This window comes from Hyaena hyaena, unplaced genomic scaffold (assembly GCF_003009895.1).
Source record: "Hyaena hyaena isolate Hyena2069 unplaced genomic scaffold, ASM300989v1 scaffold_103, whole genome shotgun sequence".
NCBI classification, from domain to species: Eukaryota; Metazoa; Chordata; class Mammalia; order Carnivora; family Hyaenidae; genus Hyaena; species Hyaena hyaena.
Window position 1 is genome coordinate 961,392 of NW_024080735.1, and position 19,361 is coordinate 980,752.

General features: G+C 55.6%; 1 protein-coding gene across 1 annotated transcript in view; it reads right to left on the reverse strand.

Moving 5' to 3' along the window:
• Nucleotides 1-18,838, reverse strand: part of SUSD4 (sushi domain containing 4) — a 77,643-nt gene extending 58,805 nt beyond the window's left edge. The window contains exons 1-2 of the mRNA XM_039235782.1: nucleotides 18,636-18,838; nucleotides 17,723-17,899 (exon numbers count right to left, since the gene is read on the reverse strand). Coding sequence (XP_039091713.1) covers nucleotides 17,723-17,864 — 142 coding nt within the window. The 5' untranslated portion in view covers nucleotides 17,865-17,899; nucleotides 18,636-18,838. The remainder of the gene's footprint in view (nucleotides 1-17,722; nucleotides 17,900-18,635) is intronic.
• Between the last annotated feature and the right edge of the window lie 523 nt (nucleotides 18,839-19,361).

The window sequence follows — 19,361 nt, forward strand, 5'->3', positions numbered from 1 at the left end:
AGGTCTCGGGTTGAACACATGGGCAGAGAGACCACCAGCCCTCTTCCCCACATCCCACCCGCTAACACCCACAGGGGCATTCCCAGCTCCCTTCCCTCGCAGCTAATGGCCAGTGCAGGGCTGTCCCAGGCCTGAAGGAGGGGCAGGCGTCCCGCTCTGGGTCTGGTGGAAACAGGAGGGCTGTGTGTGCAAAAAGGCCCAGTGCAAACCCACTGCAACCGTCTGCTGACAGCACCTGCCACCTGCCTCCTGCTCACCATCGCTCCCCGGCCCTGTCTGGGCCACATTCTGTCACCGCTCAGGGCCTCAGACTCAGGGCTCCAACAACACTAACGGTCCCTAATGTGCCCGTCACGTCACGAGGAAACAAGGTAATGCGCACACGGGTAGGGGAACTGGCACTCCCTCACACTCAGGGCTGACGCCTGGCCTCGGGGACCACCGTCACTGTGAAGCCAGAGTCAGGAGCGCAGGCAGGGCCCTGGACACAGGGGACAGAGAAAACCACCGGCTTTCACGTCAGGCACGTTCTCCAGCTCGGTGATATTTTCCGCATGAAACAGCAGCGCCCTTGGGGCCCGTGTTGTCTCTGTACATTCTACCTAAGAACCCAGGAGGAGAGAAGGGAGGGTGGCCATTTTCCAGACAATAATAGTATTGAATAGATGTCACTTGTCCCCAAATTAATCCAGGTAATTCACAAAATGACTCTAAAATGTATCTGGAAGGATAATTTATGGGACCAGCTGAGAACATTTTGAAAAAGAAAAGTAATGACCGGGCATTTGTTCTCTCAGGTTTAGAAGGTACAAGCAGCCACACGGTGTGGTAACGATGAAGAGACGTCAAATCGATGGACTGTAGTAGAAGGTCCAGAAAAAGCCAAATATCTAAACAATGCTAGGATGTTATGCGGGTGGTGTTTCCACCCAGTGCGAGAAGCACAGTGCACTAAGTAAATAATGTTCTTTACACTGCCTGACCATCTGGACGAAAATAAACGATATCCTTACTTCCCCAAACATACAGACATGAACTTCCAGACTGGCTAACAGTTTAAATGTAACAAATACAATAAAGAAAATATAGGAGGATATATAAGTCACTTTGGGTTGGCAAAGAACTTTCTAAGTGTGAAACCAAATGACAGGAATGAGTCAATGCAAACAGCCAATAAAGATACCAGGCTGGGTGACACAGGACTACCCCTCCCCCCACACTGACTGCTCCTCCTCCAGGAAGCCCGCCTACACTTGCACACGGGTGGACCCTCCCTTCTGCTCAGCACCACCCTCCCAGGAACGCTGTCTCTGACACGTGCCAACCGGAGCTCAGGAGCCCCTGACCAGCGGCCAGCAAGCATGGTCAACACCGACCAGTTCCCCTCAGGGCACTTTTTACAGCCGGTGATTACAGCTTCATTTTTTGTGATCATCAACTGTTTGCCACCCTGGAAATAAAAGTGCCCTGTTTTTCAAGCACTGGATATGCAGCACATGGGTTAAATAAATTCTATGATATGCATAAGGTAGAACACTACAACGTGAGTTAAAATTATAAGAGATTAATTTTTAAGAGACTACAAAAGACACCATGATTTATCGTTAAGCAACAAAAGCAGGTCACAAAACCCTGTGTACAGTCCAATTTGGGGGAAAACGAGCACACAGTAGAAAAGATGCCTGCATCTCACTTTCAACAGAGAGTTCATGTAACATTTAGTTCCTTAGTTTTCTTCTCTAAATTCTCTTTAAAATCTCAACAGTGTATACACACCACATGTGACCCCTTGGCTACAGGGGGAAAGGGGAAAATCTCTAACCCACAGGGTCCCTGGCGATCCCTAACCCCGGACGCTCCTTGTCCACCCACCAGACTGACTCCCTTGGCACAAAGAAAGAGAACACGGCCCACGGGCTCCGTGCCAAACCCTCCTCTGTCCCACCACCTCCAGGCCCAATGATGCATCTTCAGGAAAATAAAACTAAATAAGGGCATACTACACTTGAAGAAAACCTCCGATTTCTACCAAGCAGCCAGAAAACTCACAGCTGCGCCCCGTTGTGCAGACAGAACCCCATTTCGTCCACCTGTTCATAACTCCGTCAGCCGCCGTCCAGGAAAGAGCTGTGAGCTGAGGTCACACCAGGGATGCCAGCCACTCTGAGGGGCACTGGGACCACCAGTGACCACTAGCAAGCTAACACAGGCGCCCACACCCCTCCACCCCTGCAGAGGCCACCAGCTGCCCCCAGCACCCCTGCACCTCCCTAGCACCCCACCCACTTCTCTGAACACTCCCCAGGCACAGAGACGCTCTAGGACGTGCCCAAGGTCATGGGAGTGTCGCTGGGATTCAGATACAGGCCCCTGCCCTCCCTGAGGGCTCCTGTATGGACCATGAACGCAGATCACGACTGCTTCCAGAATCCCAGCTGCGCCCTCTATCCTCAATGCCTGCTGGGCATCTCCAAAGTCTACGTGCCTTCAGACCAGAGTCATCATCTTCCCAAGATGAGCTCCTCCCGACTCCACGCTTCTCCCAGCGCCGGGACCACAACTCCACTGCCATTCCCACCTTCACCCCCTCCGTTCCCCGCTTTCCCCTCCATTCCCACCCCCTCCCCTGGACCTTCCTTGCTCCCACCTAGAGCACCTGCTCAGTCCCCAGAGTCCCCCCAGCTAGATGGGTCCCCAGCCTCGGGCCCAGGGCCAAGCTGGGCCGCACAAACCCCTAAAGCATGGCCCAGACACACTGCTCCTTTCCGGCCCCCAGGGGTGCTCCAAGGGCCTCCTGATGAGTTCTTGGGAAGGAAACGGTTTTCAAGAGATTAGGAAATTATGCTTCCTCTTGATGACTTCCTTTCTCTGAGGTTTGGGCTAAAGCACTTTGGGCTGGGGTTTGAGGCGAAAGCAGGCCGAGTGGCCGGGCGATCCATCCTGGTCTGACCTCTGAGCTCCAGGGCCGAGCACCCTCAGCCGGGCCCGAGCCCTGCACGGCTGTGGTGTGCTGGTCTGAACACAGGCACGAACACAGGACCTAAGGCACACGGCTGAACGAGATCCTATGTGGAAAGAAAGCACTGGAAACGTGCATGGCACGAAGCATGTGGGTGATGGTCATTGGCCATCATTATTGCCGTCACAGTCATGTGGTTGTGACCACACATCCAGCCTCACCGCCCGAGTGTCCCCACAGCACACTCTCCATTCAGGCCAGAGTTGAGTCCTCACCGGGCAGCGAGTGAGCCCCATGCTTGCCCACAGGTGGCACTGCCTGTGTCCCCACACATCACCCAATGCAGACCCCTCCCTCCCTCCTCAAACAAGCCTGAACCCGAGCCTCTTCTCCTGGACCCCGTGGCACTGCTTCTGCATTGGCTTTGCTGATCTGGCCGCGCTGAGGCTCAGTGAGGCCCCACGGTTTGTGTTCATAAGCATGAAGTTCTCGGCGTGACAAGGCCCGGGTGACGCCTGCTCCCGGCTCAGGAACCAGCGCACATGGCACAGCGTTCATGGGACAATGGCCACCAGCAGCCTGGGCATCTGGGCCTCTGTTCCCAGGGGACATATTGCCCCGTCTGCTCAGGAAACACAACAGCCTGGCCAGTGGTGTTCCTCAGAGAGGGACCCATCACACTGACCTTGGGCATTGCACGTGCCAGGCAGCTGACCACCAGTGCCACTCAGCCAAGCTGCAGGGAGCTGGACCCCTGAGTGCTAGGAGAGGGGACCTGTCACATGAGGACACAGGGGCCCAGACAGACATCTTCCAGGAGGCGAATCCAGCAGCCGCCTAGTGAAGTCTGTAAAGTACAAGGCTTATCAGAGTGTCCCCCACGTCTGTGAAAGTGTTTCAGGGAAATACAGAGAAAGATGTGATAGCTCACGAGCATGTGACATTTATCACCCAGGACATGGGGTGGGGGGCGGGGGGAAGCACCGTTCAGGAAGGCCTGAACCAGGTTTGTGGAGGAGGCTCACGTGCACTAACGGAGGCAAGGGCCCCTTGCATTCACCATGTTCACAGTCTGGGCCAGACCTGCTGTGCATGCACTTCCTCCTAGTATCTCCTTTAACCCAAGAGATGCCCGAAAGGCGGGCACTGCCGTTACAGTCCCCAGCTGTGTGCGGGGGCGGGAGAGACGTCAGAGAGAGGAAATCGGGGTCCCCAGCTGGCTCCGCCGCTCACCAGCTGTGAGACCCCGGGCCTGTTCCTGCACCAGTAACGACCGCCACCTCCAAGTTTCCCCCAGCGCGGACGTGGGCCGACCCCAGATCTGCACGACAGGGACATTAATTACGGTTTCCGAAATTCATCACGGAAAACACCGTTTCTCATATGCAATGGAACCAAGCGTTTATAACACTGGAAACGTCAACATAATTGTGGTTATGAAGCCTAAAACGCCTCAGGACGCCATAGCGATGAGCAGAATTAGAGTCGCTACGGCAGAAGCATCGCTTTTGCCCATTTATTGGAGTATTTCTCATTCTGTCCACATTTTCAGGGGGAAAATAAAGACGGTTATTTTCTACACGTAATTTTCCGTAACAGCAGAGGCTTCTGGGTCCTGCCCGTCATTCGCCTCTGACTTCCACCCGCCCACCCAGCACCTCGGGATCCGGCAGCCGAGAAAACAATCGCCTGCATCATCGGGATCTACTTGTTCTCTCTGCATTTATAGGGACGCCGCTCAGTCTGAGTCTCTAAAGCACACAGTGCTTGTACCACCAGGGCAGTGAAGGGGCAGCCAGGGCCTGATGCTGCCCGCCCAGGCGAAGTGGTCCCTGGCACCTGCTGCCCCAGCCCACCTGATCCCCAGCCCACAGGCCTTGAAGTCCAAAATCGTAAGCAAGAGAAATGATTTCCCTTGGAGGCCATGCCCTCCTCCGCACAAACTCTATCAGCCGCTCAGCAGCACACTCAATCTGATCAGTTTGCTCTGAGTCTGTGATTTTTTACCCTTTTTTGGGGATGAGTGCCCCTGTAGAAGACCCTCCCCTAGAGCGACACACACACGGTGCATGTGCAGGGGCAGGCAAGGTGCTCGCAGACCGCTGGAAGCTGGTCCTTGGGCAGCTGAGGGCTCCCACGAGGCAGTGAGCAGACAGGGGGAGCATAGGGAGCCTAGCCACTACCCACCTGGAGGAGGCCACCGAGGACCTGGGTCACACCCGGTCCAGCCACACCTGGTCACACAAATCAGTCAGGTGCTCTGCATGCTGCCACTTAGGACATCGAAAGGATGAGAAAAAGGAACAACGGAAATGTCTGGGGGAGAAGAAACCACCCCAGAAAAGATAAATGCGAAATGACTTAGAATGCACCCAGAGCTAACCTCCTATTACTGTAGATGTCAGCCCGGCACATCTCCACAGGCAGCTCCAGGTAGTAACTCAATATTCACCTGACCTGAAGCAGACGCGGCCTGCCGGTGGCCTGGGAGCTGTTGGGACGGAGTCTGTAGCGGGCAGCAGCTGTAATCGAATACTGGGAGTGTCTGCCAGCCGGCTGATTAGGTTAGAACAAATACTGTGCCTATAATTTGGGAAACTCTGCACATTTGAGCTTGCAGATCATCCAGGGACCCCGTACCGGCGTCTGCGTGCTAGTCTATGCAGCACGAACCTCAGAAGGTCCCGGGACCCCGTACCAGCGCCTGCGTGCTAGTCTATGCAGCACGAACCTCAGGAAATGCTTGTTGACTGACTGACTGACTGACTTGAGAAAACGTACAAATAGAAAAGCAACAGGTTACTGACCCCCATCTCACACACACACATACACAAGCACGTGGACACACAGGCACACACACACACAAGCACGTACACATACACACACAAGCATGCACACACAGGCACACAGGTGCATACATACACTCAAGTGCATTCACACACACATGTACATGTACAACCACGTGCACACACACAAGGGTGCACACGGGCAAAGTCATGTGGCCATGCCAGTGCTCATGCTGCTGCTTCCTCCATCTCACTGCCACCCTTCCTTCAGAAGTCGGCTCTGGTATCACTTCCTCCTGGAAGCCTGCCCTGGTCTCCCTTGGCTGGGATAAGAGCTCTGGGTCCTCACAGTATCTTTTCGTCAGAGTTCACATTGGTCTTCCTTGGGTATCTGCTGAGGGCTGACGGTGGCCCCCCACCCCCAGACTCACATGTTGAAGTCAAAGCCCGAGTGTGAGTGGAGGGGGCGATTAAGGTTAATGGAGATTGCAACGGTGGGGCCGAGCCGATGTGACTGGTGTCCTTGTGAGAAGAGGCACCGAGGGCCCCCCTCTCTGCCTCCCCCTCCACACATGCACGAGAAGGAAGGGCCTGGCGAGGCCCTGGCAAGCAGGCGGCCATCTGCACCAGGGAGGCAGCCTCACAGGACCAGCCTCGCTGGCACCAGGCCCCTGATGTGCAGCCCCCAGAACTTGTCGTGGCCACCTGGGGGGACTGTAACAGAGCCCATACATGGGTGCCACATCCTCGCTCCCCTTTCTGGTCTGAGCTCCTGGAGCAGGGGCTTGCACACAGCAAGTGCTTAATAAGTTCCTACTGAATAAATGGGACAGGGGATGAGGGTGGAGGCTGAAGCTCAAAGCCCTGCTTGAACCCATCCATCCAGAGTGAGGAGAACCTTGAGCCCTTGTGGCCGTCACTCACTGAGGGGAGGACAGGGTTCAAGGTGTCCTTGTGGCCAGTGACCCAGGCCTCAAAGCAAAAGGGAAGAGAGTCAGAAGTAACAAAATGCTCAATTCAACCATACCTCTTAACCCCATGGGATCAGGTCTAGGCTGCCAAACCTGGCCATAGAGCCCGCCGACCCGCTGACCGACCCGCGAGGCCAGGCTGGGCTGGCTCCGTCCATCTGTGCTTCTGGAGACTTAGAGGCAAACCTGGAGCCCAGCCTGGAGGAGGACCCAGGCATCCACCATGGAGATGACCACGCCAGACACTGGTCTCTGTGACAGCCGTTCAGTCCTCACAGTGCCCAAGATGTGGGCATTACTGTTCCATCACAAAGATGGGGACACTGAGGCCCAGACAGATCAAGTCATCTCTCCACATTTGAAGACATTAGCAGGTCTGGGATTCGGTTTATTCTCAGTGACTAAGACACAGGCCACAGGGGACTCCTGACCTCTGGTTCCCTCGTCCACAGGGCACAGGCCCCGGCTGCCGGGAGGGTGTGAGCGAGCCCAGCACGTAAAGCAGGTGCAGTCGCGGGTGAGGCCCGGGTGGCTTGCTTGGCTGGAGCCCTCGAGCCGCACACCATCCAGCAGACCCCGGGAGATCAGGGGCTCCGCGTAATGCCCGGGACCAGAGGGCCTACGTAGCGCCCAGCTCAGGCCAGGACTGTGGTGCTCCCGGGGCTCTGAGGACAGAGCGACTCCTTGAACCTGGGGGGTGGTCCAGGGGCCATCTGAGAGCTCACAGGGGGTGTGGGGTGAGGGATAAGTGGTCTCTGAAGGGACAGGAAGACTGTGCCTAGGCAGGAAGGGGACGGAGGGCCGTCCAGGCCCGAGGAAGGAGCTGGTAGCCCAGGGCGGCATGAACAAGCGGACTCCGCAGGCTTAATCGGGATTTTGCCCCACCCTGGTTTCTCCAGGTCATGGGCGTCCCTGGCGCAATATCTCCTTCTGGAAAGATGAGTATGAATGAATACGGGCGTCAGGACAGCAACGTTATGTGTGAATCTGAATCCAGGAACAGCAGTGAGAAAGTAGACTTTAAATGTAAATCTAAAGCCCAAGGAGACACAGGCTCATGCAATTTCCCGCTTTTCCGCAGAGGCTAGCTTTCACTACGTCACTGAGAACATGACCCAGTTAGCAGCAGCATCCACCCAGCAGGTACAGAGAAAAGCCAAGTATTAGATGCCTAGGCACGTAGGAGAGCACAGCCAAGCGAGGGGAGGCCAGGCTGTGCTTTGCACAGAGTGAAGGTGAAGGTGGGAGGGAGAAACTTAGCAGTGAGGACCCTCCCCCTCCAGCGGGGACCTCCCCCTCCAGCAGGGATCCTCCCCCCTCTAATGGGGACCCTCCCCCCTCCAGTGAGGACCCTCTAGGGAGCCTGGTTGTACCTCACCCCTGCTACAGGCTCAGGGCAGGCTTGCCCCCCCCCCACCGCCCCCAGGAGCGCAGTCTCCCTGCACCCGGAGATGACCCGGCCCAGTGATCTGTGCACTCATTTCCATGGAAATGAGCACCTTGTGCAGACTTCCAGCAAAGCCGCTCTCCGCTCCTGGGGAATACGTGCCCCGTGAGCTTACAAAGCCACACAAGGGCCTCTCCCACTGACGCCAAGACACACTGACCAGGCTGCACATAAGGAACCTTCCCAGGTCAGACCCTGGCATCACACGGCCCTGAGGACAGGCCCACAGGCACCCCCGAGGCTTCAGGGCAGACGGAGAAGCCCAGAGCCTGCAGCCCATAGATGCCCGAAATTGGCAGCCAGCATGCACAGCTACCAAGGGGTCTCAGGAAAGACCATGTGCGGCTGGCACTCCACACGGACAAAGCAGTTGTTGGTGATTCCCTGGATTTGAATGTAGGTCTCGATTCCCTTCCATGTCCTGGAGACGAGGGCCCAGCGCTCCCAGCACCGAGTGAGCATGCAGGATGGTGGGGCTGGGGGTGGGAGACAGAGAGAGACGCGAGGACCTGGCCACCACGGGCCCTGAGCACGAAGATGAGTTGCTGCCCACCTCACATGTCCAGCTTCTCCTCCCTGAGGCTTCTGTGAGCACACCGGGCTCAGGGTCGTTCCTCTGGCCACACAAGGACCTGCTCCAGCTGCAGACACAGCTCCCCCTGGGCACGCCGGGCGCTGCCCCCTGAGGTCTCACAGTCGGTCCCCCGCGGAGGAGGTTGTTTCCGTGAAGGCATGATCCTCACTGTCTTCAGACCTGCTTCCCCGTGCCTGCACAGCCCACTCCCCCTGTGAACCTGTGAAGTGCAGGGGACCCCCCCTCTTATCCCAACTGCAGACGAGGAAAACAAAGCATGGTGAGGTCAAGTGACCTGCTCCAGAGGTGACAGCGCTGGCCACAGCAGTGGGGGTGACAGGGGTTGCTCCTTCGAAGGTTAAATGGCAGCCAAGGAAGACCTTGTTCAAAGGACTGAAGGCTGCATCCTGCAAAGGGCGCATGTAGCCCCCGGAACTCAGAGAAGCCCCTCCCTTCACCACACACACACACACACACACACACACACGAAGCCCCCACCAGTGACCCGGGGGAGACCTGCCAGCCTCTGGCGCTGCCCTTCCAAGGCCAGGTACAGACATCCAGATCCCAGGTGCTTGAACAGCGTGATAACAATGTGAGAACAAACCTCAGACCCCACATCAGGAGGCGCAATCCACCCCCGGGGCCAGGTCTCGCAGTAGCTGTTTTATTATTCCCGTGGCCAATACCGTCAGCACAACCGCCTCTTCCTCTTGACATGTGAGTGTGGGTGTTTCCCGGGCTTCACCCTATGGCCTCCTCTTGGCTCCTCCTGCACACCCTTCCCAGGAAGGCCCAGCCGCCCCTGCAGCCCCACCACGCAGCTCCCGTCTTCCTCCCCGGAACCCAACCCAGTGTACAGACCGTGTGCAAGCAGATGCCCTGCAGGCAACGCAAGCCTGCTGGTCACGGGAGCTCCCTGCCTCATCCCTAATGACCCGCCTGCATCGGGCTCTGTGCTGACACCGTGGAGCCTGCTTGGGATTTTCTCTCTCTCTCCCCTCCCCCACTCTCTCTCAGGCTCTCTCTCTCTCAAAATAAATAAATAAACATTAAAATAAACTACACAAGTCCAAACAGCAATTCAGAGCCGGGTAGTTCCACAGCAGAGGAACCACAAACATGACTTAAACACAGAGGCGGCCCCAGCCAGCCATGGAGCATATTCTGTCATACTGTCACTTAATGTGCATGTGTCCCTGAAAGAAACGTTTAAAATGCACCATTGGCTGGGGTTCTGACACTGAGACTCTGAAGGGACTAATCCTGAGAGCCCCTCTAGGGATGAACCCCCTAAATCCATCACATTTCTGCCCAACAAGACTGTGTCTCACCAGGACAGAGTCAGTTTCCTGTGAGTTTGCTGTGAGTCAGTTTCCTGTGAGGATTAGGGAGGCCCCAGGATTCCTCCACATACTGTGAATCCAAACTTGGGAGGCACCGAGATCCAGAACGATGTTGTACATGCACATACCTGATTGTATTCCTCTCTTAGGGGAACCTCCTTCTTTCTGGCTCACCGTTCAAATGCAATCAGACCAAAGAAAATAAGATCTGCTTGTGTTCAGTTACTCTGAGGAAAAGGAATAGAGCTCAAGAATGACCTTCCTGTTAAGCTCCACTCCCACACCGCTAGCTACACGAGATAAGTCACCACTTTCAAACAGAAATATCAGATAACCAGGTGGAACCTCCATTCCCAAAAACCCTTACTCATCCTCCCTCTTGAAAAGTTCAATTTATTGGGATGATGATGAATGATCACTGATCAAGTTTATTGGGCTCTGAAACTCCCCTCACTTTCAGAATAAAAATCCATTCCCAGGGCCCAGACCTGTCTGTTGTAGGTGCACTTGTGTGTCTGCCCCCAACCCCACCCCCACCCCTAGGGCCCTCAGTACCTTCCTTCTTGAGTGGAGTCATGGAGGCTCATCTGCTAGGATGCTCCCAAGTGCCCTGTCATCTCTAAATAACTTCCAGAATTATTTTGTTTTACTTCTCTTATGTTCCCAGCTTACCTCGTTTAAGATTAATAAAGCAATTACAATTCTCTCAATTAAGAAGCCATTTTAAAATGCACTCTTAATTTGTGAGCAACTCAATTATTTGTTTGTTTTTCTTCTTGAGTGGATAATTCCTTCTGTCTTATAGTACAGCAGTCTTTTCCTCAAAGAAGAAGAAATATTGGACCAAATCCTTCCCTAAAACTCAGTGTCTTAAGCTCAGTCCATCAAGCACACCTTCCTGGACAACAGACTGAGCAATCTCAGATTTCATCAACTACTAAACCCTATTCTTAGCTCAAAGTTAACCTTCCAGAGGGAGCAGTAACTCACATTCATGACCCTCAGATACAATTGCCCTTTTCTGCCTGGAAATGCACTAAGTGCATTGTCATCTACAACACATGACTTGAAGACAGGGTACTGGTCAGGCCCGCATAACACAGAGGGGAGCCTTCTCCCATTGCCTGGATCCCAACCCACTTTGTCTGTTTTGAGACATTAGGAGATCCACCTCATTGAAAATGTTTCTGCAAATTAAAAAAAAAAATGGAAGAGGGAAAAAATCCAAACCTCCTTATCTTCCTGGGTTGCCAAGAAAATCAAAGGCAATGATAAAGTCCACATGAAAACAGCCGGCAAACAACACATAAGCACATAGTAACTAAAGTTATTATTGCTGCTCAACCAAATCACAGGAAAAAGGGGCCTGTGCTCCTCAGTGCAGCAGAGCCAGGTGCCTCATGGGTTCCTGGCCATCTCCCCCCTCCCTTCAGGGCTCAAGGTGCAGGCACTCAGGCCTTTGCTTTCTCCTGAGTTGTAGGGTTTCGTATTACTGATTTGCTTGTGTTTTCTCCTTTACAGTCACAACACGAGACTTCACTTATATCAGGGAGGGGAGGGCCAAAGTTCCTAAATATTTGGTAACTGTGGCTTAAAAAATTGTACCTTGAAATACAATAAAAAATGCATCTAGTGATTGGGATTTCCACACCTACAGAAAAAGGCTCATGATACATAAGATCATCTGGGTCACCAAGCCTCACTTACCAGCTGGGCAACCCTGGGTGAATTGCTGAAACTTCCATACCTCAGTTTCCCCGTCTGTTAAATGAGGATTAGTAACAGCGCCAGCTTCACACAGGTGTGGTGGGGATCCAGTGAGCTAACACGTGTAATTGCTGAGTGCAGCCCTGATATGCAGTAAACAGTCTCTAAAGATTCACAATCAGTAGCACTGTTACTAGTGACTTGCAGACTTATCATTCAGTCAGAAGGTGGCCAGCCAGAAACTCTGTCCCTCCCTTTCCCAGTCGTCCATGGTTAACAACAGGTGCACAGCTCATTCTTGTGAGAACGGACCAATACGTTGATAAAATGGCGAATCTGACCCATGAGAATATGTATCTGGTGTATCTGGTAAGTTGTACTTGGTTTTGGTGAAATGTGTCTGAAAACAAATTAGAAAAAGCTATTTTTCTGCCCCTTCTTTCCCTCAGTTCAGAGCCAAGGACCCCAATGGTCTATGTGGACACATTGCTGCTATGTGTGGTTATTTCATGGTCAAACACCAAACTTGCAAAATAAGGCAAGGATAAAGAAAAGTAGCCTGGGAAAATCACCTTTTTTTCTCAGTATCAATGAATGATACTAAGTTTTAAACGGAATAAAAATGCATACAAGGGGCACTTGGGGGGCTCAGTTGATTGAGCAACTGGCTCTTGATTTTGGCTCAGGTCACAATCTCACGGTTTATGAGTTCAAGCCCCACGTTGGGCTCTACGCTGACAGTGCAGAGCCTGCTTGGGATTCTCTTTCCTGCTCTCTCTGCCCCTCCCTGGCTTGCTCACACTCTGTGTCTCTTGCTCAAAATATATATTTTTTTATATAAAAGCATATGTGAAAAAAAAATATTATGCAAACATTTTGCATCTAAACTCCTGAGAAGAAACCGGCCTGCACTTGTGTGTTTCCCTGGGAGCAGACTGCGCCCCTTGCTGTGCATCCCCAGGGCATCCAACAGACACTCGGAAAAGACCAACGTGCAGATGCAAGACAGGGAATCAACTTTACAGAGAGGTCAAAACCCATCAGATTCCTGTAATCACAGAATCAAAGAACATCAGCAATATGGAAAGAACTGAGCCCAGGAGAAGCCTAACAACCTGCCCAAAGCCATGTAGCGATTTAACGGCAGAGGCTGAAATTGATCTGTCAGCCCATGAGAATGCCAGGCTCTCACACTGTTGCAGAGCTCCCTGGCGGAGGGCAAGTCTCCTGGCCTTTTGGAAGCTTTTGAAATATGCCTCGGGCACCAGGAGCAGATACTATGGGTGCTTTTCTTAACGTTCCAATCAATATTTACTGGAGAAGAGATTGTCACCTACCCTCTTCATTACCTGCAGGAATTACGGAACCACTGACTCTCTCCACCTCGCCACCCAGGCCTCTGAGATGAGAGATTTGCTGCCTGCTGGAGGAAATCCTTCCCGTGTCTCCGAAAGCTCTCAGATTCCATCTCGCGGATGAATCGACAGAGTTTCCATGCTGCTCACGTATATTAAGGAGGACTTTTGTTGAAGAAACATACTTTGTAGTTTTGAGAAGTTGGGACTTTCGTTTAGAGACTGACTTAAATGCAGTTTGAAATTGTGACTTTTAGACACAGCATTGCATAAAAAGCTCCCACTCTACCAGGTAACAAAACCTTTTCGATAAGACTCCAGGCTTGGCATCGCCAAAGCAGTGAGCCAGTTGGTGCATTTGTCCCTCACTGCGGGCACACAGCACAATGCCATGGCCACATGGCCTCAACAAGACCCCAAGGAGCTTGATTCAACCCCACTGGTGCCACAACTCTGACGCACAGAGATGGCAGTCAAGTGGGGGAAGAGGGGGTCCCAGGTCAGCGATTTGCAAGCAGAGAGGGGAAACCAAGCACAGCTTGGATGGGATCATGCACCTGCCCTACACCCCTCAGCAAGTGCCGGCAGCCTGCAGTGAGACACACAGAATCCTCACCAGGCCTCCCAAGGCCCTTACAGTAGGGTTCTGACATATTTGCCCTCATTACTCTCTAGTTCCCCATTCTAGGTACTCTGTTCTAGGTCATCCTCACTCTCTGGCTCCCCGCAGGTACTCTGCTCTAGGTCATCCTCACTCTCTGGCTCCCCGCGGGTACTCTGCTCTAGGTCATCCTCACTCTCTGGCTCCCCGCGGGTACTCTGCTCTAGGTCATCCTCACTCTCTGGCTCCCCGCGGGTACTCTGCTCTAGGTCATCCTCACTCTCTGGCTCCCCGCGGGTACTCTGCTCTAGGTCATCCTCACTCTCTGGCTCCCCGCGGGTACTCTGTTCTAGGTCATCCTTACTCTCTGGCTCCCTGCAGCCACGTCATTCTAGATAAACCAGACTGTTTGCTCTCCAGAACAAGACAAGCACTTGACTGTCTCCACACTTTGCACGAGGTGTCTCTCCCCCTCAGGCTCCAACCAGCCCTCCCACAGATACCAGCCTAAGGGCCACCTCTGCTCTAGAGCCTTCGTTGATTTCTCCCCCAACCTCTTAGACCACCTCCAAATGGTAGTGGCCTCCACTGCCCTGAGACTTTGCACTGCTATGAGCACCCTGGTCATTGTTTTCTAAGCAGTGGGGCAGGGATCTAGGACTCCTTTCCTGTTGGTGGTCAACAGCAGCAGAGTGTCTCCAGTGTGTCACATGCTGTCCTGAGTGCCTGAGATGCAGAAGTGAATGAAGTCCAGGTTCTTGCCTTCAGCGGGCTGACGGTCCAGTGGGTGGCCAGCTCTATGACGGAGGGTCATACGTAGTGCAGTAGGGGCCCAGGCAAGGGCACAGGCCAGGGGCCAAGAAAACATGAAAGACATGATGGCACTTTGAGTTTGGCAGTGAAATTTGTTCACTGGGCAGGAAACCAGAGAGTAAGAGAGGGTTCTTAGAGGTAAAAGAACATTATACACAACAGCACCCAGCACAGGGCATGGACAGGCACACAATATCTACTGAATGAATAAAGCAAAGGCCTGGAAGGTTCTGGCACTGTCCTAGCCCCCACCTCATTGCTCCTGCATTGACAGAGTGCCTGCGTGGTTTCCATCCCACACACCAAGCCCTGCCATTAGGTCCCCGGTTCACACAGGGGGGCACTCAGGCTCCCACGGCCCGAGGCCACCAGCCTGCAGACAGGCGTGCTAATGAATCCGCCCTCGGGGACTGACTGACAGAGCTAACTCTCAGCCTCCTTCCAGTGCGGTGTGGACCCTGCAGGCAAAACCCGGGCAAGGGAACCCAGGAGGGGAGGGAAACGCTGAAGCAGGCTTGGGCCAGTGGGGTCTGTGTCTCCCTGTAAAGCTGGTGTTAGCCCCTCAGGGATTTGGTCTTAGTGGCCACAAATGAGGGCCCTTCTTCCTCATTTACAAAAGACAGCCTGGAATAGCCACCCACAAGTCACCTCAGGCCACCCTGGGCCCACAGAGCTCTCCAAGGATTTAGAGAATGGAAGCGAGTTCCCTTTCCAGGACAAAGTTTCTTTTCTGACAGTTCTCTGCCACCTTCGCCTTTGTCCGGTCATGTCCTCAGTTCCTCCCCTTTCTAGCTCAGGATTTTTCTGAAATACTTGTATCAGATACATGCTTTTTTCCTCCTGGCAGAAACATCAGTATCTTGCTATTGTGCTGTTTCTTTTCCCCTTGAAAACAAACATGAAAATCCGCATTTCAGAACAGTGTCTATTAAATACGTATCCTTTTTGTGGACAAAAACTAAAGCAAAAAAAGAAAGCCCTCCGTGAGGGCGGGTTTCCAGATCCGTGGATCACGGGCATGCCATGAGACCTCCCCCACACCCTGTCCCTGGCACCTGGGGACTGGGAGTGAGTCTGGGCCACAAACAACTTGTTGGAGGAATGTCTTGGTCTAAAGCACTGCTAATCAGTGTGGTCCTCAAAACATTAGCAACACATCCGCTGGGAGCATGCTGAAATGTGGCATCTTCCATGCCAACCCCCCACACCAACCAGAATCTGCTTTTCCGTACACTCCCAGCAAATGGGTCTGCACATCAAATCTCAGAAGAAGGGGCGCAGAATTAAGGGATTTGCCTTTGTGACCATCCTGGGGCCTGCACCTGGGTTTCTGTCCCGAGAGAGAAGTCGCTGTGTAGTGTCCTCTGCAGAACAGCCCCAACGCCCTTTGCATCCAAGCTGTTTATTCAGGAGGCATTTTGAAATGATTGATCCTCTCCCAGAAACCACGCGGGCAGCCCGAAGGAGTTCAAGATGAAACCGAGGTGGTGGCCAGCCTTTCCACGGTGTGGGAGTGCCTGAAAAGGCCCAGCTCTGAACAGTGACAGGCCAGCGCTCACTCCCTCCTCCCTCGGGGCTCTGCATGCCTGTGCTTGATGTCTTCTCTCTCCGAAGACCAGGGGTAAAGGACGTGTGGTGTGACCGCACAGTGACTAACTTGAGCCTGAGGGACCATGCCGAGCACTGAGCTGAGATCCTTGAGGAGAACCTCTGTGAGCACAAACAGCAGAATCAGGGGCACAGCCACCAACCTCCAACCAGGCTGTGCTCCCTCCCAGCTCACACTTCCAATGACAGCTGTCAAGAGCTTCATAGAAAAACCCTGATTATCCGTCACTCTACGGGAGAAATGCACCGAGAGGATGGAAAGATCTCACGGATCTGGTTTGAGGGATCAAAGCCTGAACAGGGGTCGGGCTGGGGGAGAAGAGGGAAGGGAAAGGCTGGCCCCGTGGGGTGCCCTCCTGCCCACCAGAAGCTGTGACCGCAGCCCCGGCAGGCCACACAGCTCCTGGCCAGTGTCCCATTCGACCGCATCCTCTCTGAAGAAGAAATCTGTCTCAGGGACATTTCTATAAATCTAAGAGCACCAAAAAAAGTTGCCCCTTATTAGAAAATCAAACAGAGCCAAAATCCTGTCCCCAATGCAAAGCGTCTTCTCACTAATTCTGAGACATACACATCCCAGAAAGCTCCTTGATGCTCGAAACCTCTTCCAGATCGCTCAGCAAAGTGCCCGAGTTATTGATTACCTGACCTGTTATCCCCTCCCCCACTTTTGCTAATTTGTATTCATGCCTTCCCCTCTTCACCGTCCTTCTCTGAAACAGCAATCTTTTAAAACAGGAAATGGCTTACAGATATCAATCAATACCTGTTTTTCCACCAATTATCATTTATTTATATATGGACAGTAGTTCAGCTATGGAAACAGGAGTCTGCCCTTCTTACAGGCGAAGAGCGCTCCCAGAAATGCACAGCGGACAGCGATGACCCACAGCAACGAGCTGGCAAATGCAGACGGAGACCCCATCCGTCTTCCTCCTCCACCCCCTCCCCCACAAAACCCAAAACGCTGTAGATTGGTCACTTAATCGGAAGCTACGATTTTATTTCCTCCAGCTTCCACTGCCCACACAAGCCCCCCTAAATCAGACCTATAGAACCAAAGCCATCCCCGCATCCCTGCCCCGCCCCCAGTATGCGCAGACGGAAATACACCACCTCCCAAGGAAAGAGAAAGTTAACTTTCCCACAACCCGGTCCTTCCACCAGCCTGGCCCGTTCTCAGACCTCACGCGCTCACAAAGGGGGTGCTCACAACTCTAGCCTTAAACCCAGGGACTGGGACACAGACAAGAGCCAAAGGTCTGCAAACAGACGCTAAGAACAAGGGCACCCCACTTCCCCTCTCCGGCTCCTTCCTGGCGAAGGTGAGGATAATGGACCAGGTTTATTGTCCCCCCCCCGCCCCCCTCCCCACCAGGGACCAGGCCCGAGGCTAGTGGAAAGCTCCAGACAGAACACAGGGCGCCTCTGGGCGCTGGGCGCTGGGGAGCTCCGGGGGTCGCAATCTGAGAGTGGTCTAAGGCCCTCGTGCACGCACCCCGCAAGTCCCGCCCGGCCGGCGCCCTCCCCACGCGCGGGCCCTGCGGTCACTCACCGCCCGTGAGCTGCGCGGGGCCGAAGCACAGCGCCAGCTGGAACCACAGGACCGCGGCCAGGAGCCTGCGGGGGGGCGGCGGCTGCGGCGGCGGCTGCTCCAGGAATCCGTCTCCCGGGCTCGGCTTCATTCCATGATGCATCTTTCATCCACCGAGGGCATCCGGCTCTCGGGCGCCTGCAACCGGGAACGGACGCGGCGGTGCCCGGGGCCGTGGAGCCGCCCTCCTCCTGCGCCGGGACCCCCTGCCCACCCCCCTCCGCCAGGACCCGAGACCCCCACCACGACCCCCCACGGAACCACCTACCCTTCTCTCCTCCGCCGGGACCTGACCTCCCCCCACGACCCCCCACAGGACACCCCCACCCCGTCTTCCGTCGTTTGGGATCCCCGTACCCCGCCCCCATCCTCTCCGGGACCCCTCGCACGCCCCTTCCGCAAAGACCCAAGCCTCCCCCACGACCCCCCCCAACCCAGTCTCCCCTCTGCCCGGACCCCCGCCCGCCCCCGCCGCGGGACCCCTTACCCCGTCCCCTTCCGCGGGGACCCGAGCCCCCTCCCACGACCCCCAACGGGAACCCCCCCACCCCGTCTCCCCTCCACCCGGGCCCCCACCCCTCCCCCAGACGCGCTTAGCGCAAGTCTGCGCCGCTGGGCGCCGAGCGTGAGGACCGCGGGGGTGGGGTGACCAGGCGGGGGTCGCGCCGGGACCGCGGCCGCCAAGTCCGCAGCCTCACCGCGTCCCCCGGCCGCACAAGCACTTTTCCCAGGGCCTATGCGCGTCACTCTCGGGCATCTCGCGGCGCGGCAGCGGGTCCCGGCAGCGACCTCTCCTCACCCATCCCGGCGTCCTGCCCGGGATCGCGGGGGTCCCCGCGCCGCCCGCTGCCCGGCCGCGGGCTCCCGCGCTCACCTGCGGGGCTCCCCGGGCAGCCGCCTTCCCGCCTCCGCCTCCGCCCCGCACAGCTCCGACCCGCATCTGTGCGCGACCTCTGCCGCCGCCGCCGCCGCCGCCGCCGCCGCGCGAGCCAGACGGAAGCCTCGGCGGCGCCCGCGCCCGCCCCCCGCCCGCGCCCCCCCCTCCGGCTCCCGGGGCGCTTGGGCGCGGGGGGTGGGGACGCCGGCCCGGCCGCGCGCCCGCCACCTGAGCTCGCGAGCGCGGCGGGGGCGGGGGCGCGCACGGACACGCGCGCTCGGGGCGGGGCCGCCGCGGCGCCGCGACCAATGGGAAGCCCGCGCGCCTGCACCTGCCAGCCCCGCGGCCTGCGTGGCCCCCAGGCCCAGGGAATGGGAGGCCTGCCCCAGGGAGGGACGCGCGACGAGCCGGCAGCCTGCCCCCGCCGAGGCTGCGCGTGTCCCCTGGGGGCCCGCGTGGCGACGCAGGCGGCTGAGACGATCCCCCTCCCCTCACGCTTGCATTCGCCCTACGGGATCCGCGGGCGCCAACCGAAATTCCCGCCCTGGAGACGGCCTGGCCCCTCCGGGCGTCCGCGCGGGGCGGGGTGGGGAGAGAGGAGAGGGGCTGTCCGGAGAGGAAAGAGGGTTGTGGTCCGTGCAGCTGCAGAAGACTGGGTACCCGGAGAGGGGAGGCCTCTCCAGTGACGGGTCGCAACCTAAGGGTGTCAGGCTTGACACAGGC